We start from the raw sequence: 24,905 nt of genomic DNA on the forward strand, positions 1-24,905 counted from the left end.
GGCCTTGGCCGGCCATCGGATTGTTGGGCCATGGTGGCCGGAAGTCTGTGACATCGGGGATCAGGTGCGGTTGCAGGGTGGCTGGCTGGTCGGGAGGGCCCACGCCACGAGGCCCGTCTCACACGTGCCCCCCTCAGCTGAAAGGCGGGGAGAACTACCCATCCACTTGGGGGTTCTCCTCGCTGAAGCGGAAGAATTGGGACAGGCCGTCCGCGTTGACGTGGTCAGTCCCGGGGCGATGCTCCACAGTGAAGTCCATCCCCTGGAGGGAGATTGACCATCGTAACAGCTTGGGGTTTTCTCCTCTCATCTGCATCAGCCACCGCAAGGGTCGATGATCCGTTTGAACCCGAAAGTGGGTTCCGAACAAGTAGGGCCGTAGCTTTTTGAGTGCCCAGACTACTGCGAAGGTCTCTCTTTAAATGGTGCTCCACCGCTGTTCTCGAGGTAGCAACCTTCGGCTGATGAAGGCTATGGGCTGATCGATGCCCCTGCCGTTAAACTGTGAGAGGACTGCCCCGATGCCGTGCTCCGAGGCGTCTGTCTGGACCACAAACTCCTGAGAGTAGTCGGGGGCTTTGAGTACCGGAGCGGTACATATAGCGGCTTTCAAGGCGTCGAACGCTTTTTGGCACGGGGGAGTCCATTGTATTTTCTTCGGGTGTTTTTTGGAGGTTAACTCTGTGAGGGGGCCTGCGATGCTGCCATAGTTCTTAATGAACCTCCGGTAGTAACCGGTGAGGCCCAGGAAGGCCCGGACTTCCGTTTGGGTGGTTGGGGGTTCCCAGGACAAGATGGCATCGATCTTCAGCTGGAGGGGGGCGACCTGCCCGCTTCCCACCTGGTGCCCCAGATAGATCGCTGAGCCTTGTCCAATTTGACATTTACTGGCTTTGATGGTTAGGCCGGCCTGGCGCAGGGCCAGCAGTATTTGCCGGAGGTGCTGGAGGTGCTCGGTCCACTGGGAGCTGAATACTGCTATGTCGTCTAGGTACGCTGCGCTGAACCCCTCCAGCCCGGCCAGGACCCTGTTCACCAGCCGCTGGAAGGTGGCCGGGGCATTCTTCATTCCAAACGGCATCACCCTGAAGCTGTAGTGCCCATCCGGGGTGGAGAAGGCGGAGCGCTCATTGGCTCCCTCAGTGAGCACAATCTGCCAGTATCCGCAGGTTAGGTCGAAAGTGCTGAAGTATCGAGCGGCCCGAGGCGGTCGATGAGCTCGTCTGCGCGGGGGATAGGGTGAGCGTCCGCTCGGGTGACCGCATTGAGTCCCTGGTAGTCCACACAGAACCTCAGCTCGGGGGCGACACCAGAGGCAGCCGCTTTCGGGACCAGGACTACCGGGCTGGCCCAGGGGCTGTCGGAGGGTTCAATCACCCCGAGGGCCAACATCTTGGTTACTTCGGTCTGGATGCAGGTTCGGACCCGATCAGGGACCCGGTAGGCTCGGTGTCTCACTGGCGGGCTGTCGCCGGTGTCTACGTTGTTGACACACCAGTCGGTGACCCTAGGGGTTAGGGAGAAGAGGTCGGTGAATTGTCTTAGTAGCCGGCGGCAGTCGTCGGACTGTTGAAGGGTGAGGGTGGTTGACAGTCTCACCCCCTCTAAGGAGCCATCTGTCTCTTTAGCACACAGGGGGTCTGGAAGGGGCTCTGTGTCTTCTTCAGTCCCATCGTCGGTGGCCAGGAGCAAACTCAACTCTGTCCTTACAAAGTGGGGTTTGAGGCGGTTCACGTGGAGGACCCAGAGGGGGTTCCGCGGGGACTGCACATCAACTAGATATGTGACTTGCCTCTTCCGCTCGACCCCCTTGAAGGGACCAGTCCACTTGTCTTGGAGGGTGCACGGTTTCACCGGGGCCATGACCCAGACTTGTTGGCCCGGCTGAAACTCGACCAGCGTGGCATTCTGGTCATACCAGCGCTTCATCTCTTCTTGGCTAGCCTCGAGGTTTGCCTCGGCGAGTTCTCGGAATTCCTGGGTCTGGTTGCGAAGCGCCAGGATATAGCGGAACACGTCAGGAGGGGTCCCCCGGAGAGTCGTTTCCCAGCCCTCCTTGACCAGGCTCAGGGGCCCCCGGACGAGGTGTCCGTACAGAAATTCAAACGGGCTGAACCCCAGAGATTTTTGGGGAACCTCCCGGTAGGCGAACAGGAGGCACGGGAGGAGGACGTCCCATCTCCGGCGTAGGGGTTCTTCGAGGCCCATGATCATCCCCTTCAGGGTCCTGTTAAATCGCACGACTAGGCCATTCCCTTGGGGGTGGTAGGGGGTGGTGAACTTGTATGATACCCCGCACTGCTGCCATAGGGACCTCATGTATTTGGAGATAAAGTTTGTGCCACGATCACTCACGACTTCGCGAGGGAACCCCACGCGTGAGAAGATCCCTATCAAGGTCCGGCCTACCACAGGGGCTGTCACGGTGCGGAGGGGAATGGCCTCGGGGTAGCGGGTGGCATGGTCCACCAGGACGAGGATGAATCGGTGGCCCTGGGCGGTCTTGGGATCCAGGGGTCCCACGATGTCGATCCCCACCCACTCAAAAGGGGTACTAACAACGGGGAAGGGTTGTAGCGGAGCCTTGCGGTTCCCCCCACTCTTTCCGCTGGCCTGGCACGTGAGGCATGACTTGCAGTGGGTCTCCACATTCGCTCGCATCTTGGGCCAATAGAAGTGGGTAACTAGTCGCTGGTAGGTCTTGTCTTGGCCTAAGTTTCCTGCCAGGGGTACATCATGGGCTAGGCCCAGGAGGAGACTTCGGAAGCGCAGGGGTACCACCAGTACTCGGGCCGATCCCAGCTCGGCCGACTTCTGTTCGCTGTACAGGAGGCCGTTTTCCCAATATATCCAGTGTGTGCCGGACTGGTCGCCTGCTGCCTGGGCTTCGCCCTGCTGTCGGGGTCCAATGAGGGAAGGGCAGGTGGCCTGCTCCTGGCAGAATTCTTCTCGGGAGGGACCTCCCTCGCAGTGCCACTGGGCCATCTCGGGCAGGTCCCCGAGCTCGGTCAGGGGCTCGGGATCTGGATGCACTGACCCATTATCGTGAACGGTTTCTTCTTCCGGAAGTGGGTCGTCGGGCTCGGGTAGTGCGTCCCGGACCTCGGGGACGGCGACTGTGTTCAGCGGCATGGCCTCAACTCCCTCGGAGGAAGGCAATCGGGCAGTCATAGAGCGCGTGGTGGCGCATACCCATTCGGGTAGGCCCATCATCTCTAGATGGGCTCTTCGTTCCACTTGTCCCCACGGGGAACTCTCGAGGTCGTTGCCCAGGAGGCAGTCTACGGGTTGGGAGGTTCGGACTGCCACCCTCAATTTACCGGTGACTCCCCCCCATTCGAAGGGTAACAGGGCCATCTGGCATAGGCTCTCGGAATTGTCCGAACATATGACTGGACAGAAGGCGTCGGGCAGGATCTGGTCTTTGGAGACCAGGTGGCAGTGGACCGCTGTGACACTCGCCCAGGTGTCGCGGAGGCCCTTGACGCGGTGACCGTTGACCGTCACCTGCTGTCGGTACTTCTTTGTGTTGGCGGGTAGGGGTGTTCCGGGGACCATCTCTCGGTCCCCTAGGGAGACCAGGGTCATGGCGGCTGGTTCCCACTCTTCGGAATCTTCCATCTCTTCTCCTAGGGCTACGGAGGCCATTTGTCGAGCCGGAGGGGTTGTCGTTGCGGGTCGTTGGTACATGGGACACTGGGGGTCACTGGCATAGTGTCCGATCTGTTGGCAGCGGAAACAGGTGATCTTGACTCGGGGTCCCGACCTCCCCGGTGGCCCGGTGCTGGCTGGAGGTGGGGCTGGAAAGTGCGGAGGTTGTTTAGAAAAAATGAGAGAGACCCCTTAAGCCAACCAGGGGAATAGGGTACTATTTTCTAGTAAAAAGAAGTTTCCCGTGGTGTAATATAATGTAGGAATTAATCGTGTTAAAAAGCTGAATTGTTATGTTCAGATACACAATCATAAGCCCATGTGTTAGGATATGTCTAATTAATATAAGTCATACCACTATACAATTTAATAAAAACGTCATATTTTATTAAAATCCAATTAAAAATAAGCAAAACAAAAGAAATTTATGATCCTGTCATAAATGCGCCTGTTGCTAACATACAAATAACATATGTACTAAAATAAATTCTACTAAATTCAAGAGCACAATTTACTTTGGTGCAGTTTTTTGGACTCAACAGTAAACAATAACTAAACCCATCAATTAACAATCCCACAAACTTAAAACAGAGTGACAGAGATAGACAGTACAGTTTGTCATTAGGTAACACATCCGTTGATAAATTTCAAAAAGGCTTTTCCTATACACAATATACGAATACAGTGTCTGCAAAAAAAGCTGTTCCCACAGATTGTGTTGTAGTGCTGCGTCGACGCGTTTCGATGGTTTAATCTAATTGCCCATCTTTTTCAAGACAAAAATTGTTTCATCATCTCTATTGTTGTAGGCACTGGTTGGTTGCCGTTGTAATATACACCTTATAACATATCTTGATATCCTCGAATTCGTGGATTGTATATTAGTTCTTTATAATTTGTTCAAGAACATCTTGTTAAGCGGTATTGATTAGCTATGTTTCAGGACCCTGCTCCTGCGTCTTCTCAGTACGGGGCCGATTGTTCTTATTGTGAAACTCCTCCTCGATTTATCTTTGGAGATTTTCACCGTATTCTATGAGGGAAATCGCTTAGCTTGTTGTATAGATATTGCAGAGTGAGGCGAACATACATCACCTCCTGGTTGCGGTATTATCCCTCTTACTACGACGCACAGTGCCGTCTCTGCGATTTTGTACAGCTTCCAATGAGTTCCTCTTGTCTTCCTGACTGCCAGCATAAGTGCGGAGGTTGGCCTCTGGGGGGACTGTGCTGGGAGCCCCCCGGGAATTCCCTCGGTCGGCCTTGGTTCCCTCCGCCCCTCTGGCGGGGGGGTCCCTGACTGTGGCGACCGTAGTCTCCCACAGGACCCCGGGAGGCCCGGGTGTTTACCCATCGGTCAGCCTCGATGGCCAGTTTTCGCGGGTCAGTGAGCTTGCTGTCCAGGAGGTGCTGGCGTAACTCCACAAAGCAATTGGCGGACAAGTGTTCTCACGCGATTAGATCGAACAACTCCTCAAAGGTGGAGACCTTGCTGCCCTTGATCCACCCGTCCAAGGCCCGGCTGTAAAAGTTCACGTACTCTACCCATGTGGTACCGGGCATCTTCTTGCAGTCTCGAAACCGTTGCCGGTACATCTCGGGGGTGAGCCCATATCTGGCTACTAGGGCCTCTTTCATGTGGCTGTAGGAGTTCAGCACCGTGGAGGGCAGGTCCAGCAGGGTATCTCTCCCCTCGCTCAGGAACCGGCCCCACAAACCAGCCCCCCAGTCTTTCTGCGGAACTCGGTGGGAGGTCATGGCAACTTCGTAGGCCTTGAACAATTGCTGGATGTCGTCGTTTTTGTAATATTCCTTCACCACATCCTTGGGGATGTGGACCTTTGGTTCCACGGTGGAGGAGGGTGGTTGATTTCCCGAGGGTCTGGACTCCTCACTTTTAGCCTTGAGCTCGATCTCCTTCAGGCTGCGTTCGTGTTCTAGTTGGAGTTTTCTTTCTTCGTGTTCTCTCTGGCGTTTCTTTTCCTCAAATTCTCCTTGTAGGCGTAATTGTTCTACCGCCAACTTTTTCTCGACCAGTTGTAGCTCTCCCTCGATTTTCAGTTTCGCTAGTTCTAGTTCGTCGTTGCGGCCCCTTTCTCGGTCTGCTAGTTCCTCCGGGGATAGGCCCCCTTCTGGGGCGCTGCTCCTTACCGGGATGCTTCTTGGTTCGTTTGGCGGCTCTCTTTCTGTTTGGGCCAGGGAAGCTCCTGCCTCGACCCAGGTCTTCAATGCTCCCTGGAAATCTTCTTTCGTGCTTAATCCGGTGGTAGCGATTCCAAGGTCTTTGCAGAATTGTTTTAATTCTCGGTGCGTATATTATTCCAACTGGTCCTCTCGGAATGTCGAGCTTGTGTTGGTACCTGTGGCACCTAGGGAGGTTTCTCCTTCCATCTCTTTCCGCTAGTGCGTCAGCCGTTTACTGCACGATCTCTAGGTGTCGGCTCGGATCCCGTCGTCTGCCATCAAATGTTGGAAAGGCGTTCTCCGGGGGGCTTCGGAATACATTCCGGACCACCCTTTGACCCACCTCTCCCAGAGTTAGGCCGAGCAAGGGCGGGGAGGCCCTTCCTGGAACGGTCTCATTGCTAGGATCGCACACGCTGAGCTTGCACTCTCGGACAGAGGGGCACCACACAGTAGTTCTTCGTAAGACAGTACTTTATCGTTAGCTTTTAGGGACTTTTATGATCCGAAATGCAGGTATTGAAGCAGCGCCACAGGCGGCGATGATTTCGTGATGGGGGTATGGGGGTAGCGGGACAGTCTCTGAGTTTAGTGTCTCTGCGGATTATCCTTCGCACAGCTCTCAATCCTCGAGCTGGGGGATGTTGTTTCTCTCGGCAATTTCTGCCGATTCTTCTAGAGGAGAGTGCCGCAAGTCACTCAGCAGGCACAGGTGGTTTCGGAGTCGGGGAGCCGCGACGGCGTCAGCAGGGCTCAGATGGTTCAGAGTTCGGGGAGCCGCGACAGCATCAGCAGGGCTCAGATGGTTCAGAGTTCGGGGAGCCGCGACAGCGTCAGCAGGGCTCAGATGGTTCAGAGTTCGGGGAGCCTCGACAGCGTCAGCAGGGCTCAGATGGTTCAGAGTTCGGGGAGCCGCGACAACGTCAGCAGGGCTCAGATGGTTCAGAGTTCGTGTAGCGTTCTTCCATTCAGGGATCGATCGAGCCGCGACCAGGTCAGCAGGGCTCTCGTAGATCCAGGTCTTCTCTGCCTCCCGTCCCTTCAGCACCCCTTGTTATACTCCCCCTCCTCTTTGAAGTCCGGAGTCCTCGCTGAGAGGGGTCTTGGTGCCTGGGGCTGGGGTGTCGGGATTTCCTGTCGCTCAGCCCTTTGATCTGTTCAGGTGGGTCTGGGAGGGACTCCAGACGCCCAGCAGGCGAGGCTCCTGCTCACCGGGGACCTGGTGGCCGATCGAAACCCTCCTTGGGGAGGGGACCAGAGGAGTGACAGGGACGGCGTCTCCTGGTCTGGCTTGGGGGCTTCTCGCTCTCTCGGCCGGGCATGGTAGGTAGGGTCTAGGGTGTTGCTGGGGCCTTGGCCGGCCATCGGGTTGTTGGGCCATGGTGGCCAGAAGTCTGTGACATCGGGGATCAGGTGCGGTTGCAGGGTGGCTGGCTGGTCGGGAGGGCCCACACCACGAGGCCGGTCTCACAGCAACCCACTCAAGCAGGGGCAAGGAAGCTGTGCTGGCATTTTCTTCCAAATACTGTGCCACGGTCGTGGCCAGGAGGTCACACAAGGGTGCATCAAGTAGGACATCTGGCTGAAGGCGCCACATAGGTATCGGAGGCACGATATCATCCCATTGCAGTTCTACCATTTGTGGATTATGATCCAAGTGTGTGCGCCCCATATAGTAGGAGCCAGACATACTCGAAAGAAGGTCAGTGGATATCATAATGCAATCCAAATGCACATGAAGGCCATGCACTCCCGAATAATAAGAATATACCCTGTCATGTGGGTGATGATGGCGCCATGCGTCAAAAAGACGCCAATCTGTGGCCCATTGATTCAGCGCTTTCGCAGCCGCATGTGTAGCCGTGCCAGGCAAGGGAGGGAAGGAGCAGTCCAGCGACACATCCAAGACACAGTTATAGTCCCCACCGAGCATCATGGGGACATCATGCCATCCAGCTAGTTTGGGAGAGACCGCTTCTAGGAAGGCCGCCTGTTCCCTGTTGGGTGCATACAATGACGCAAGCAGAACCTGCCTCCCATCTAAGACACCACAACATACCTGCCCTCCGCATCTATGCAAGAGTCCAGCACTCAAAAGGGAGTCCCCGGTCTGACCCACACCAACACCCCACACGCATATGCCGAGTATCCCGTCGCAAACAGTTGACCCCTCCAGCGCCTATACAGCCGGGATACTTCCGACTTCTGTAAATGTGTTTCTTGCAATAGTGCAATTTGAACATGATGGCGTTTCAAGTAGGAGTAAATAAGGTAGCGGCACGATGGACTATGGATACCTCTCACATTCCAGGTACCAATCTTGATGGGTGCCGTACCGTTTGGAAGGTAGGGGCATATGTGGGCCAGGCTGGCCTAAAGATGGGGTTGGTAGGAGAATGCATGTGAGTGTAAGTCCAGGGGACACGCCCCAGTGCTGAGCAGTGCCATAGGTGTCCCGCCTCAAAATGCAATGTTTGGCGTTCAGGGCAGCAAAACAGCAACAAAATTAAACAATAAAACAAAAAAACACATGGGCTACCACGCAACTCGCAGCCACTCATACTGAAGAAGAATACCAAAAGGGCGATTATGCAACAGGCAATCGTCCAAACTATGTATGCAACCATCGTACAATCTACATCCAGGGGGGTGAACTGTGTACTATAGGCTAAAGAATGTCAAGGGGAAAAAAGAGTGTCCCTGTAACCAGCTAAGTATGGTCCCACCCGCTTCTTGCACACCGGAGGTGCCTGGTGACCTTCCCCAGTGGAAACGATTATGCATACTTGGGGCGTATCTGTCACGGGAGAGATGTGTCCCTGTTCATGACACAGAGGATAAACCAATCGTGAGGGGCATCAGTACAATAGAACGTCACAGCATGTGACAGTCATCGTATAAACCAACATGTGAAATCACAAGACTTTCAGCCATATACTTGCGTATGAAGTCCCAGGACATGGAAGGGATCGAGAGGAGCGAAGTAGCAACAACAGTTATCAGGCTATATCATCGGCAGCCTGTGGAGTGACAATCGGCAGTTCATAAGAATCTTGCATGGTGAGAGGGTCATCCGAGAGGTCTTTGGCTTCGCTGTCCTGTTCTTGCTGGCTGGTGACGGATACGCTCTCTTCCACCTGCGATCCGCTGATGCTCGCCACAGCCTGAAGGGCACCGCGTTGGCTTTGTAGTACCTGTTCCGGGTCTGGTCCCACCGTCTGTGAGGAGTGCGACTGCTGTGGCTTTCTCAAGCGGGGCCGGCGATGACAGGGGGCTGCGTCGGGGGGTTTGTCCTGTGCACTATCGGGCAGAAGCGCATCCCCTAATGGGGAATAGGTGTCTAGCCAACTCTCCGCTTCCTCAGACGTAGTGAAAAAGTGCGTTTTGCCACCTGCCACCACCCTCAGGCACGCCGGGAACAGCAGAGAGTATTTCAGCTCGTATTGCTGGAGGCGTCTCTTCACTGCCATGTAAGAGTGTCTTTGTCGCTGTAATTGAATCGTGTAGTCGGGAAAGAACATCACTTTTTGATTATCCACCTGGACATCACGCACCTTCCTTGTGTCCTGCAAGATGGTGTCCCTGTCCCGATAGTTCAGTAGCCTGATCAGGTGCGGCCTGGGGTTAGATCCTGACAGTAGTGGTCGGGTTGGTACCCGATGCGCTCTTTCCACCACAAAGTACGGAGATAAGGTCACTTCCGGTAGGAGTGTGCGCAGCCATGACTCCACATAGTCAACAGGATTTCTCCACTCCTTTCCCTCCGGCACTCCTACTACTCGGACATTGCTGCACCGGGCCCGGCCTTCCGCATCCTCTGCCCTGTCTTCAAGGAAATCCACCCTATTAAGGAGTTGTTGTATATGCTTGTCAGCTGCCTGCACGCTGGGCGACACCTCTGCCATCTTGGTTTCCAGCGCTTCCGTGTGGTCCGCCAATTTGCGGTGGTCCGCATGGAGAAGCGTGAGATCGATAACCGCCTTGTCAATTTTGCCCTCCAGGGCGGTACGGGTGTGGTTCAGGGTTTCCCCCAGTTTCTCCACAGCGGCCAGGACCGTGTCCAGCTTGCCAGACATAGCAGGGGGGGACTGGCAACAATGAACCAGGTGTATCTGCGGCTCAATCTTGGCATGTCAGGACCATCGTCAGTGCTGCGAGGCCAGGGGGTTTCCGCTCTGGTTGTCCACCAGCTACCCAGGCTTCTGCAGTTCGCTCAGTCCCCGGGGCAGGGCTCAGGGTCCAGGCTCATGGCAGCGCCACAAGGGCCGGTACACGGGTACTCCACCAGGTGCCCCCGTGACCACCCAGTCCTCACCGTCCAGATTCCAGGAACCTCCACAGCTACAGGGTCACAGCCGGGCACCGGGGATCTTCGTCTGCCACACTCCCAACCGGGGTCCAATGACATCAACGTATGGCCGCCAGCAGCCGCACCTCCACAACTGCCGTCTCAGAGGAGTCCCGCGATTCAGGCAGGCGTTGCAGGGAAGGTCCGGTGTTTATAGCGCCAGCCTCCACCACCCATGCAGCAGCAGCGCGGGTCCAGCTCGGCGTCCCAGGAGTTCGCCGCTGTCACACCTGGTCATCCGCGGGAGAGCGGGACGGTAGTTGGGTCTGGAGTGCAGCGATGGTAGGAACCCCAATCTGGTTTGGAGCACTTTTAGTTTGATATACTTTCTTATGATGTTATTCATGTAGGTTTGCACAATAGGTGGTTTGTAAGAGTTGATGGTCATCCATGCATGGTTGGGCAATCTGAACTTGACTTTATCTTCTCACCAAGAGAGCTGCTGGATTTGATTGTTCCGTGCTAGCTTGAATGACTGGTGAGATAAGTTGTTTTGCCAGAGTTGTTCCATCTTCAGTTGTTTAATTGACACTGCTATTTTCCCTGGCCAGGAATTTGTGTTTGAGGGTGTGTTTGATGAAATTTCCTGCTTTAGTAATACTTTTAGGGGCATATTCTCAAGGACTTATCTCCGAGTTATCGGCCTTTTATCGCAGCCAAAGTGGCGATAAATTTATCACCCTAGTCACAAGCAGATGCTAACAGCCGATATAACCAGTTTTCCTGCGATAGCAGCCGCAAAAATCATCACCACAGATGACACCAGCAACTAACGCTGCTGAGATGCACAGTAGGCGTTCCCGTGCAAAAAGCAGCAACAACACCACTTCGCAACTTTCTTAAAGACGAGCCAGATTGGCGATAAGATCACAAAACATGCGATAAGGCGCGTTAGCAGCAGAGATTCAACACCTGCCCCTATATGGTGTTAAGTTGGATGACAACCTGCACCATGCAAGGGAGCCAAGCCCAGAGACACACCTGAAGAACAATAGATGCCATGGAGCTACTGATCATGCAGCTCGGACACCCAAGAGGGCCACAACACCCACCGCCACCACATCCAGGCCCATCACCCCCACGGCCCCCCCACCCCCCCAGACTACCACAGAGGCAGTGCAGATGAAGACAGCAGACCTTCAGAAAATGCACCAGCCTCACAGACTTAACACCAGAGGATGTCATTGCCCCCTATAGGCTCAAAAGGACAACCATCCTCAGAATCCTGACCATCATTGCCCACGGGCTGACATCACTAACACAGCGGACAACCAACATCCCTCCCCAGACAAAGCTGCTGGCTGTGCTGCACCCGCTGGCCTCTATTACCTTCCAACCAACAACTACCAGAGTGGGAGGAGTCTCACAGCCCGCCCTATCAAAGTTCCTCACACCTGTCTTGGATGCCATCATCATTGATACTGTTTACCACAAAGAGCTGCTCCTAGTGTGATAACCCAAACGAGTTACAAGAACGTCGTGAGTGTGGGCATCTCACAAAAAGTTATGGACTGGTCTCACACACCACCTGGTGTCATGCTTCATCATTGACCAGTCCTCGCCCTCTAAAACCTTCGTTTGATAGAGGGCGGGCATACACTTGACGACAAGAATGCACTTCTAAATGACTAAGTGGGGGCCCGTGGAACTGTGAGTGAGGTTAAAAATCATTATAGTAATCAGAAGTAATTTTAAAGTGACTGAAAACTATATGATATTAAAATGTATGTGACGGTGAATGGGGTAATTAGTGACCCTAACCGTCTTGTGAGTGGTCAACATGTTTCTGCCGAAGTGGCCCTGTTGGGTCCATGGCATTCATCAGGACCTAATTATAGATGGGGGCTCCGTTCTTACCAAGTGCTGGTAAGATGCTACCACTGTGTGAGTGTAGCGAAGGCCACACGTCACTTCCTAGAATGCTTCCAATGGTGAAGCCTATGAAACAAAAAACATGTGAGAAACGAAGGTTAGTTGGAACCCGTTGGGTCGAATGTACCTGCAAAGGAAAGAATGGAAAAACAATGCATGCATTGATTTCTAAGAGTGAAAAAAGTGTATGTGACTTTGTGACACTCTATTTGTGTACACATTTGTGAAACTTTGAGGCTGGAGGCAGACAAAGCTGCCGCCAATCTTACCCTAATCAGATAGACAACTTGTCCCAAGGGTGGAAAAGGAGCGGGGGAATCCACAGTTTGTCACTTCTGTAGGAGAGAAACATAGAACCAAGAACTACATCAAACGTACAGAAGGAGTTGCTGCACAGACAGAGTTCTAAGTCTTTACAAAAGAACCCTTGTTGAGCAAATGTAAATGGAAGACAAAGAAAAAGAAACCACACAGTCAGTGTTGCTGATCAGTCATTTGGGCTAGAATGCACACTCACACACACTCTCACATATGCACGCTCATTGATACACCCATACTCTTACTGTGACCCGAGGTGGAATGCTCCTGTGTCCTATGCGTCCGCTCGATCCTCCCGAATGTGAGAAATGGAGGGAGCGGGCGCCGTCTTTTAAATGAGGTTCGATCGTATTAACCGGTCAATTGACTGCTAAACATTTTCAGGTGTGGGGTTCCCGGTGTCAGAAGGGCGCCGAGCCTGTGTTAAAGATGTCGGTTAAAGGCGTGGATGAGAGAGGGAGCCCCATTCGTGGCGAGGCCGGAGGTATGTCAGACCTCCTTCTACGATAGGAGGAGGCGCTGGGGGGCGGAGGCCCGTGAACGGGAGAAAGCGTTGTGAGGTGCAAGTAGCCCGATCATTGGAGGAGCCCATGCCTGGTTGTAGGACTGCGTCAGACAAGAAGTCCTGTGGGTGGTGAGGCTGGCCTAACAAGGAGCGTGATTGGCTGACACGTTATTAGGCAGAGTTCTGCATGTTTACGCCAGCACAGTTGTGAAGAACTATCGTTATGTGCCCAAGCGTCTGTTGTCATGAGTTGGCATGGAAACGCTGTGTAGGACTGCGTGAGACAAGATGTCCTATAGGTGGTGAGGCTGGCCTAATAAGGAACGTGATAGGCTGACACGCTATTGGGCGGAGTTCTGCATGTTTTCGCCAGCACAGTTGAGGAGAGCTATCGTTATATACCGGTTGGTATGACAAGTATTCACTCCGGTTGCGAGGTATGCGAGCTAATTGATTTACTGTGGGTCACACTTTCCTCTCCTGCCCCTGCGCTACACGCCCCAGCTCCAACTATGCACAACGTTTCCTTGCCAACTCATGACAACAGACGCTCAGGCACATAATGATAGCTCTCCACAACTGTGCTGGCGAAAACATGCAGAACTCCGCCCAATAGCATGTCAGCCTATCACGTTCCTTATTAGGCCAGCCTCACCACCTATAGGACATCTTGTCTCACGCAGTCCTACACAGCGTTTCCATGCCAACTCATGACAACAGACGCTTGGGCACATAACGATAGTTCTTCACAACTGTGCTGGCGTAAACATGCAGAACTCTGCCTAATAACGTGTCAACAAATCACGCTCCTTGTTAGGCCAGCCTCACCACCCACAGGACCTCTTGTCTAACGCAGTCCTACAACCAGGCATGGGCTCCTCCAATGATCGGGCTACTTGCACCTCACAACGCTTTCTCCCGTTCACGGGCCTCCGCCCCCCAGCGCCTCCTCCTATCGTAGAAGGAGGTCTGACATACCTCCGGCCTCGCCACGAATGGGGCTCCCTCTCTCATCCACGCCTTTAACCGACATCTTTAACACAGGCTCGGCGCCCTTCTGACACCGGGAACCCCATACCTGAAAATGTTTAGCGGTCAATTTACCGGTTAATACGATCGAACCTCATTTAAAAGACGGCGCCCGCTCCCTCCATTTCTCACATTCGGGAGGATCGAGCGGACGCATAGGACACAGGAGCATTCCACCTCGGGTCACAGTAAGATATGGGTGTATCAATGAGCGTGCGTATGTGAGAGTGTGTGTGAGTGTGCATTCTAGCCCAAACGACTGATCAGCAACACTGACTGTGTGGTTTCTTTTTCTTTGTCTTCCATTTACATTTTCTCAACAAGGGTTCTTTTGTAAAGACTTACAACTCTGTCTGTGCAGCTACTCCTTCTGTACGTTTGATGTAGTTCTTGGTTCTATGTTTCTCTCCTACAGAAGTGACAAACAGTGGATTCCCCCGCTCCTTTTCCCCCCTTGGGACAAGTTGTCTATCTGATTAGGGTAAGATTGGCGGCAGCTTTGTCTGCCTCCAGCCTCAAAGTTTCACAAATGCGTACACAAATAGAGTGTCACAAAGTCACATACACTTTTTTCACTCTTAGAAATCAATGCATGCATTGTTTTTCCATTCTTTCCTGTGCAGGTACATTCGACCCAACGGGTTCCAACTAACCTTCGTTTCTCACATGTTTTTTGTTTCATAAGCTTCACCATTGGAAGCATTCTAGGAAGTGAAGTGTGGCCTTCGCTACACTCACACAGTGGTAGCATCTTACCAGCACTTGGTAAGAACGGAGCCCCCATCTATAATTAGGTCCTGATGAATGCCATGGACCCAACAGGGCCACTTCGGCAAAAACATGTTGACCACTCACAAGACGGTTAGGGGACACTAATTACCCCATTCACCGTCACATACATTTTAATATCATATAGTTTTCAGTCACATTAAAATTACTTCTGATTACTATAATGATTTTTAACCTCACTCACAATTCCACGGGCCCCCACTTAGTCATTTAGAAGTGCATTCTTGTCGTCAAGTGTATGCCCGCCCTCTATCAAACGAAGGTTTTAGAGGGCGAGGACTGGTCAATGATGAAGCATGACACCAGGCGGTGTGTGAGACCAGTCCGTAACTTTTTGTGAGATGCCCACACTCACGACGTTCTTGTAACTCGTTTGGGTTATCACACTAGGAGCAGCTCTTTGTGGTAAACATTTATAGTGGAGGCGGCTAGCTCCTAGAACCCCATGCCTCTTGTTCCCCCCCTCCACATAATTAGTGGAGTCTTTTTTGTGTGTTCATCATCATTGATACCCCAGCACCTTCACTTCCCCCACACTGCGCAGGAACAGCTGGAAACCAAGCAAGGCGTCTACGCCATAGCTGGCTTCCCGCACGTGTTGGGGGCAATCGACTGCACACATGTTCTACTTTTGCCCCCTGCCGACACTGCACACAATTACCGCAACAGAAAGCACACACATTCCATCAATGTGCAGGCAATAGTGGATCACTTGGGACTCTTCACCAATGTCGTCGCCAACTACCTAGGCAGTGTGCATGATTTCTTCATCTTCGGACAGTCCATCATTAACCAGCGCTTTGAGGCTGGCACCTATGGGAATGCATTGCTCATTGGTAGGTACCAAATGAACTCACCACACACCTCAACTTCACAATCATGCAACTCACAACTCTGGGAATGCACACGTCAAAAACTCACAAACAACATGCCAAACAACATGCCCACCTACCAGACACAACAGCACAACTTACTGTGGTAACCTAGGATAGCCATGTATATAAGCCAACAACGGCATGGCACCTCAGCCACACAATAGCATATTGTGGGGAGAGGTGAGAACCAGGCATGTGCGATGGAGGCAAGTGACCCATGAATGAGAATGTACACAATGCCAAGTGTGGCGTGGATGTGCTGGACAGACAGCAATGTGCAGACCACAGACATATCCATGTCGACATACACTGCTGGTGTTTGGAGTGTAGTGGACAGTGAACACTACCATGTTACCTCAACCAGTGGGGAAGATCGCGGAAATGTAGCTTGTTACGTCCCCCCCTGTAAGCGTGAGCGGAGTGGGCTGGCCCGGCATACGCCAGGCTAGTGCAGGGGTGTGAATAAAAAGCATGTAGCCCTGGGCGTGGTTCTCTTCCGGAATGGCAAACATGTCTGTAAGGGCGGCGCCTCTCACCCCGCCACGAGGCCGACACCATGAGCGGTATTGCGTGCGAACCTTTGCACCTGTTGCACCCCAAGCCGCTGGTCCCCAGATCCGTCTTGGCCACCCCTGCACACCCAGGCCTCACTGCTCACCTGCAGACACTGGTGTGTGTCAAGGACGGCCCACCACGTGCCGGTGCAAGCTCCAAGCCTGAGGTCCGTGACATTGGCAGCCTCCTCAGACTATCGCTGGCCTCCGCGACACAGACCTCCAGCATTCCTTTCTCGTTGATGTACTCCACCTGTGCCTCCGGCCTACACTGCGGCCTAGTAGGTCACACATTTGGAACTGAGTCTTGATATCATGATGGCCGAGTTCATATGTCAATGGCAGCATTTATATCACTATACTCCCTTTGATGTAGTGCCACTAACTCTGCATAGCATTTCAACGACACTTGTCTGAGGTCCCTTGCTGACTACTGCCTTCGGTCTACACCGCGGTCGAGTAGGTCACACATTTGGAACTGAGTCTTGATTTCTTTATGGCACAGTTCATATCATTGTACACAAGGAGAGAAGTAAGAGGAAGACGCGGTTAAGTCCGGAGGAAAAAAGGATCATCGTTACGGAGGTGATCAAACATTACCAACAACTGCTCTGGTGCCACTAACTCTGTGCATTGCAAGCCAACGACACGTGGCTGTGAGCCCCTGCTGACCGCTGCCTCCGGCCTACACTGTGGTCAAGTAGGTCAAACATTTGGAACTGAGCCTTGATTTATTTATGGCAGAGTTTATATCATTGTACAGGCCTCATTGCAGACTGCATCCCCTTCCAGCTCTGGTGCCACTAACTCTGTGCCCCGAAATTCATGGACACTCTCTGGTTGAACTTTGTTGGTGTCTGAGTATATGGCCTGGGAGTTGTCATCATCATCATGTAGCTGATACTGACTTGGTGTTAAGAATGAGTCTTTAGCGTTCATCTCCTCCATATTGCCTGTTTCTGATTGGTTCTGCCCTCTGCATCACGCCCTGGAAGAACACCTTCCGCTCTACCCCGAAACACTCCGCGACATTCACCTTGGACATCAACGAGGACACGCTCAGCTCTCGTGGCCCTACCTCATTGCACCGCAAGTCACAGTCCCGTGGCAGTGTGCCTTTGCCGGCCGCAGTGAATCCAGGGCTACTAACTCTGTGCAGCTCAAGTCACGGACCCTTGCTGTTTGAACTTTGAACCTCTGATTGTCTGATCACTGTTGTTGTTGTTGCCAGCACCAACTACTCCCTGAGGGCTGGCTTACACTCACCCCACACCCATCCAGCACAGGCGTCACTGGACATGTGATCCTGGCAATAAAGGGGCGGGAGTACGTGCCCGTAGCCAGTTCCACAAACTATCTAAGTGTGTCCGTGTGGTCATTATGTATGCATGAGGGCCCCGGGCTCTACCACATAACATTGTGCTGTGTACAGCGGATGCAACCAGGTCACCTCAGGCAGTGGGGTAGACCTGGGACATGTAGCTGTGTGGTACCCCCCTGTAAGCGTAAGCGGAGTGGACTGATGTACGACAGTACAGCGTAGGGGTGTGGTTCATCAACCCGAGGCTCTGCACGTGGTTAAGTTTTGGCCTAGCCAAGGCAGTAACTAATGTGTGTGTCTCTGATGTAGTGTTGGTGCCACCCATCCTGCAATGGACAATGTTGCATTGTAGCATGCCCCCGGATTGTGAGCTCGGCCGAAGGGGTAAATGAGGGAGCGCAAGCCCGCTCGGGATCTGGGATCATACATGCCAACTGTTGTGTGTGTCGCTATTACCGCAGCATAAGCCAAAGGTCTACCCTCCCCCACATCGCGAGTTCAGCCATCCATGAACTCTACAGCTGTGTCCACCCTATCGTTACCATAGGCCTATACACACGTGGCCGCCCACCTTCAACGCACAATATCACAGTGTCGTTGACAGGCTTGTGGACATGCGCAGACAGGCATGACAATGGTGTGCCGTAGGAGTGCAAGTGATGCAACCGCGCTGCACACAATAGTAAGTAGGCTTGAGGGGAGGGAGGAGCAGCAGTGAGGCTACTTAATACACATTGATGGCCCTCATTTGCTACAAGCAGTACGTGTCAAACAGGAATCACTAAGTCACACTTATCACACACCAATGAACCAGTGAGCCTGCCAACACATCATGCAGAACCAACTATTGACTCATGTCTCTCTGCACTGTCACAGGTGACCAAGGATATGCACTCTGCCCTTGGATGATGACACCCCTCCGAGCCCCGAACACACAGGCTCAAAGGTAGTACAATGCTGCCCACAAACACACCAGTGGCATCGTGGAACGCACATTTGGCTCCTGTACAGCACAGGCATTGTGTGCAAGATGATCGTTGCATGTTGTGTGTTGCACAACATATGTGTAGGCACCAATGCCCCATGGCTACAAGTGCCAGATGCACAGGACGATGATGAGGAAGATGAGGCAGGTGGACCACAACCCACTGCAGCTGTAGCAGCAATAGCCCGTAGGAACACCACAGGCACAGCATGTGCAAATAGATGCATTCCAACACACATTCCCTGAGTGCATGTCACTCCTCTCTACATGCACATCACTCTGACAAGTGTAAGTGCAACATGTAGTGCTGACAATCTCGAAAATTGAGAATAGGTGTTGGGTGTGTCACCACTGTACAGAGAGGCTGTTTGGGGTGTCACATATTCAAAATGCCATTTCTGTGTGTCTAAGATAGTACGGAATCTGTTGGACCCGGCCTCGTAGAGTGGCCCTCCGTGCCCCCGCACCACCGAAACCTGGTGCCTGCAGCCCAAGCACGCGGCCCGGCCGACCCTTCCCACCAGGACCCCTGCACCAACCCCGGACATCCCCGTCCATGGCCTCTCTCCTTTCGGCCACCCCGGGCCCGCGTGCCCACTCCATGCAACAAGATGGCCGCCCGGCTCCAGCGCAACCCGGGCCTCGAGGCGCCACTCCGGCTGGAGGACATCACGCTTCCAGGGGATGAGAGAGGGAGGAGCAGTTTCTATCGCACCTCTAACTCCCCCGAGACGATGGGTTTCGATCGGCCCTCCGGCCTCCCTGCGGGCTGGCTCCGTGCCTGCTGGGTGTCTGGTACTCCTCCCGACCCGGCCCTGAAAGGATCAAAAGACAATAGCAGGAAACCCCGACAAGCGGCCCCCCAGGTGACAAGACCCCTGCCTGCACAGACTCCGGACATCAAAGCGGGGTCGACCTATAACAAGGGGTGCTCTGAGACTGTCCGGCAGATTCGACGCTGGAACAACGAGAGCCTGCTGACGTGGTCGCGGCTCCTGGAACTTGAACCCACCTGAGCCCTGCTGAGTGACTCGCGGCTCCCTGAAGATCGTAAGACCTCCGAACTGGTACCTGAGCCCTGCTGAGTGACTCGCGGCTCCCTGAAGATCGTAAGACCTCCGAACTCGTACCTGAGCCCTGCTGAGTGACTCGCGGCTCCCTGAAGATCGTAAGACCTCCGAACTTGTACCTGAGCCCTGCTGAGTGACTCGCGGCTCCCTGAAGATCGTAAGACCTCCGAACCTGTACCTGAGCCCTGCTGAGTGACTCGCGGCTCCTTGAAGATCGTAAGACCTCCGAACCTGTACCTGAGCCCGCTGAGTGACTCGCGGCTCCCCCAGACTCTCACGGTCCCGCCGGACCCCGACTCCGACCACGTATCCCCCAGCTCGAGGATTGTGAGCTGTGCGCCGGATACGTCCCGGCTTTGAACCGTTACCAGAGACAGTCCCGCTACCCCCTACCTTTCCGAGACTCTTGAGCCCGTGCTCACCGTGTACATATTTGCAGTGATACCTATTTGATAAAGCTTGTTTTCTGAGAATACCCAGTGTGGTCTCCCTGTGTCGTGTGGTGCCAGAAGTACGATCCTAGGTGCGAGATTCCTCCCCCTGGGGAATCTCTCGCCAGTGCCGGCTACAATACTACACGGGTGGGACTCAGGGAAGTCAGGACCCCCTTCCGGGCTCCTCTGAGGTCGCCGTCTAACATTGGTGGCAAGCGACGGGATTCGGGCCCATCACCTAGAGATCGTACAGTGAACAACGGACGCACGACCAACAAAGATGGCAGAAGGAAGCGCCATGAGCTCCGCAGAAACCAACGCCAACAGAGTGTTCCAGGTGGAGCATCTAGAAGAATACACACACAAAGAGCTAAAGCAATTTTGCAAAGAACTTAAAATCGCTACCACTGGCCTCAACACTAAGGAAGACTTGCAGAAAGCACTGAAAACTTGGGTGGAGACCGGGGCCTCCCGCCCGGAAGGCACGGGGGAGCGCCCCGACGAAGCCGAACCCCCTCCAAGTGAAAGCAGCGACAATCAGGTGCGAGGCATTGTACCAGACGAGGGCCTATCCCCGGAAGAACTCGCGGACAGAGAGAGAAGCCGCAGTCATGAACTCGAGTTAGCCAAACTCAAAATCGAGGGCGAATTGAAGTTAGCGGAGAAAAAGCTAGCGGTAGAGCAAATGCGCGTACAAGGCGAACTGGAAGAAAAGAAGCTCCAACGGGAGCACGAAGGAAGGAAGCTCCAACTGGAGCACGAACGCAGCTTAAAAGAACTCGAGCTCAAGGCCCGAAATGAGGACGGGAGGCCCTCGGGGAACCGAGAGACGGCCCCCCAGCGGAACAGAAGGTCCACATCCCCAAGGATGTGGTCAAGGAATATTATAAAAACGATGACATTCAGCAATGGTTTCGGGCCTACGAGGTCGCCATGACCTCCCATCGGATTCCACAGAAGGACTGGGGGGCGGGGTTGTGGGGGCGGTTTCTGAGCGAAGGAAGGGACACCCTGCTCGACCTACCCCTCTCCCTGCAGACCTCCTACAGCCACATGAAAGAGGCTCTCCTCACAAGATACGGCCTCACCCCAGAAATGTACCGCCAACGGTTCAGGGACTGCAGGAAGATCCCGGGCACCACCTGGGTGGAGTATGTAAACTTTTTTAGTCGGGCCTTCGATGGGTGGGTCAAGGGCAGCAAGGTCACCACCCTTGCCGAACTCACTGATCTCATGTTATGGGAACATCTGGCTGCGAACTGCTTCATAGAGCTACGTCAACATCTGCTGGATAGCAAGCTCACAGATCCCCGGAAGCTGGCTGTGGAGGCCGACCGCTGGACCAACACCCGGGTCTCCCGGGGCATGGTAGGAGAGTACCCCCGAACCAGTCAGGGACCACCCCGCCAGAGAGGGGGAGGGAACCAGGGAGGGCCGAGAGAGTCCCAGCCTAGCCCCCCGAAGACACCACCTCCACCTTTCCCAGCGCCCCCCCCTCCAGTAACAGGGCCCCCTGGGAGACGAGGACACCGGGTGACCGTCACATGTTTTCGTTGCCAGAAACCCGGGCACTACGCCAATGACCCAGAGTGCCCCATGGCCACCCAAGTCACCCCTGCGAGACAGATAGCCAACGTAGCCCTGGGGGAGGAGGTTGAGGAAGCCGAGGAGTGGGAACCCGCCGCTATGGCCCTAGTATCCCTGGGAGATAGGGAAATGATCCCTGGTAGCCTCCTACCGTCCAACACACAGAAATATGGGCAGCTCGTCAAGATCAATGGCCACCAGGTAGAGGCCCTGCGGGACACCGGGGCCAGTATCACCGGTGTCCTCAGGCACCTAGTTCCCGAGGAGCAGATCCTCCCCAATGTCTTTTGCCCCGTAATATCCGCGGACAATAGGGAAAGTATGTGTCAGGTAGCCCTGGTGCCATTTGAGTGGGGAGGGGTGATAGGTAAACTCAAGGTGGCCGTAAGAACCTCCCAGCCGGTCGACTGCCTCTTAGGGAACGACCTGGAGAGTTCTCCCTGGAAGCACGTAGAGCGCAAAGCCCACCTAGGAATGATGGGACTCCCCGAGTGGGTGTGTGCCACCACCCGATCTATGACAGCCCGACTCACTCCCCGGAGAGAAGTCGAGGGCACCCCGGTCGAAGAAGCCCGTACCGTCCCCGCCGAGGGTCCTCCCGTTCCCCCATCGGAAGGGTCCGTCGCCAGCGACGAACCCGCACCATCCGACCCCGCCCCCGTGAAGCCTGGCGCCCTCCAGGACCGATGGACTGGGCCCTACAAAGTGGTTGAGAGGAAGAGTCAAGTCACCTACTTGGTAGACGTCCAGTCGCCTCGGGATCCCCTCCGGGTCCTGCACGTGAACCGCCTCAAGCCTCACTTCATGCGGACAGAACTGAGCCTCCTGCTGGCCACCGATGACGGGGCTGAAGATGAGTCGGATCCCCTCCCGGACCTCCTGTGTGTCAAGGAGCAGGATGGCTCCGTGGAGGGAGTGAACCTCTCCCCAGCCCTCACTGCCCAGCAACAAGCGGACTGCCGCCAGCTCCTCAGACAATTTTCCGACCTCTTCTCCCTGACCCCCCGGGTCACCAACTGGTGTGTTCACGATGTGGACACCGGGGACAGCCCGCCGGTGAGACACCGAGCCTACCGGGTTCCTGACCGGGTCCGGTCCTGCATTCAAGCTGAAGTCTCGAAGATGTTGACCCTGGGGGTGATCGAGCCCTCTGACAGTCCCTGGGCCAGCCCCGTGGTCCTGGTTCCGAAGGCAGCAGCCCCCGGTGTCGCCCCCGAGCTCCGGTTCTGCGTGGATTACCGGGGGCTCAATGACGTTACCCGAGCCGATGCCCACCCCATTCCACGAGCCGACGAGCTCATTGACCGACTAGGGGCCGCCCGGTTCCTCAGCACTTTCGACCTCACCTGCGGCTACTGGCAGATTGCGCTCACCGAAGGGGCCAAGGAGCGGTCTGCTTTCTCCACCCCCGATGGGCACTACCGCTTCCGCGTGATGCCCTTCGGGATGAAAAATGCCCCGGCCACTTTCCAGAGACTGGTAAATAGGGTCCTGGCCGGGCTAGAACAGTTCAGCGCGGCCTATCTGGACGACATCGCTGTCTTCAGTTCAGAGTGGAGTGAGCACCTCCAGCACCTCCGGAGAGTGCTAACCGCCCTGCGCCAGGCAGGCCTCACCGTAAAAGCCAGCAAGTGCCAGATCGGGCAAGGATCCGTAGTCTACCTGGGGCACCAAGTCGGGAGTGGCCAGGTCGCCCCTCTACAGCCAAAGATCGACGCCATCCTGGCCTGGGACCCACCCATCACCCAAACGGAAGTCCGAGCCTTTCTGGGACTCACGGGCTACTACCGCAGATTCATTCGGGGGTATGGCAGCCTGGTCGGCCCTCTCACTGAACTCACGTCTAAAAAACAGCCAAAGAAGGTGCAGTGGACGGCTGCCTGCCAGGAAGCTTTCGATGCTCTAAAAAAGGCCATGTGCACTGCCCCCGTCCTCCAGGCTCCCGACTACACCAAGGAGTTCATAGTCCAGACCGATGCCTCCGAGCATGGCATTGGGGCCGTCCTGTCCCAAGTGAATGATCAAGGCCTAGACCAGCCCGTCGCCTTCCTCAGTCGGCGGCTGCTACCCCGAGAACAGAGGTGGAGCACCATAGAGCGCGAAGCCTTTGCCGTGGTCTGGGCACTCAAAAAACTACGACCCTACCTGTTCGGCACTCATTTCAGAGTCCAAACTGACCATCGGCCCTTGCGATGGCTCATGCAGATGCGAGGAGAAAACCCCAAGCTACTGCGGTGGTCAATCTCCCTCCAGGGAATGGACTTCACCGTAGAACACCGCCCTGGTACGGACCACGCCAACGCTGACGGCCTCTCCCGGTTCTTCCGCCTCAGCGAAGAGAACCCCCCAAGGTGATGGGCAGTTCTCTCCGGCTTTCAGCTGGGGGGGACGCGTGTTGGACCCGGCCTCGTAGAGTGGCCCTCCGTGCCCCCGCACCACCGAAACCTGGTGCCTGCAGCCCAAGCACGCGGCCCGGCCGACCCTTCCCACCAGGACCCCTGCACCAACCCCGGACATCCCCGTCCATGGCCTCTCTCCTTTCGGCCACCCCGGGCCCGCGTGCCCACTCCATGCAACAAGATGGCCGCCCGGCTCCAGCGCGACCCGGGCCTCGAGGCGCCACTCCGGCTGGAGGACATCACGCTTCCAGGGGATGAGAGAGGGAGGAGCAGTTTCTATCGCACCTCTAACTCCCCCGAGACGATGGGTTTCGATCGGCCCTCCGGCCTCCCTGCGGGCTGGCTCCGTGCCTGCTGGGTGTCTGGGACTCCTCCCGACCCGGCCCTGAAAGGATCAAAAGACAATAGCAGGAAACCCCGACAAGCGGCCCCCCAGGTGACAAGACCCCTGCCTGCACAGACTCCGGACATCAAAGCGGGGTCGACCTATAACAAGGGGTGCTCTGAGACTGTCCGGCAGATTCGACGCTGGAACAACGAGAGCCTGCTGACGTGGTCGCGGCTCCTGGAACTTGAACCCACCTGAGCCCTGCTGAGTGACTCGCGGCTCCCTGAAGATCGTAAGACCTCCGAACTGGTACCTGAGCCCTGCTGAGTGACTCGCGGCTCCCTGAAGATCGTAAGACCTCCGAACTCGTACCTGAGCCCTGCTGAGTGACTCGCGGCTCCCTGAAGATCGTAAGACCTCCGAACTTGTACCTGAGCCCTGCTGAGTGACTCGCGGCTCCCTGAAGATCGTAAGACCTCCGAACCTGTACCTGAGCCCTGCTGAGTGACTCGCGGCTCCTTGAAGATCGTAAGACCTCCGAACCTGTACCTGAGCCCGCTGAGTGACTCGCGGCTCCCCCAGACTCTCACGGTCCCGCCGGACCCCGACTCCGACCACGTATCCCCCAGCTCGAGGATTGTGAGCTGTGCGCCGGA

At 55.0% G+C, this 24,905-nt stretch overlaps 1 protein-coding gene across 1 annotated transcript in view; it reads right to left on the reverse strand.

The window, feature by feature from the left end:
• Positions 1–12,153: 12,153 nt before the first annotated feature.
• The window catches only part of LOC146785320 (uncharacterized), a 79,871-nt gene continuing 67,119 nt past the window's right edge, over positions 12,154–24,905 (reverse strand). The window contains exons 5-6 of the mRNA XM_085633016.1: positions 13,857–13,956; positions 12,154–12,182 (exon numbers count right to left, since the gene is read on the reverse strand). Coding sequence (XP_085489142.1) covers positions 12,154–12,182; positions 13,857–13,956 — 129 coding nt within the window. The remainder of the gene's footprint in view (positions 12,183–13,856; positions 13,957–24,905) is intronic.

The sequence above is a fragment of the Triturus cristatus genome, chromosome 11 (assembly GCF_964204655.1).
Source record: "Triturus cristatus chromosome 11, aTriCri1.1, whole genome shotgun sequence".
Classification (NCBI taxonomy): domain Eukaryota; kingdom Metazoa; phylum Chordata; class Amphibia; order Caudata; family Salamandridae; genus Triturus; species Triturus cristatus.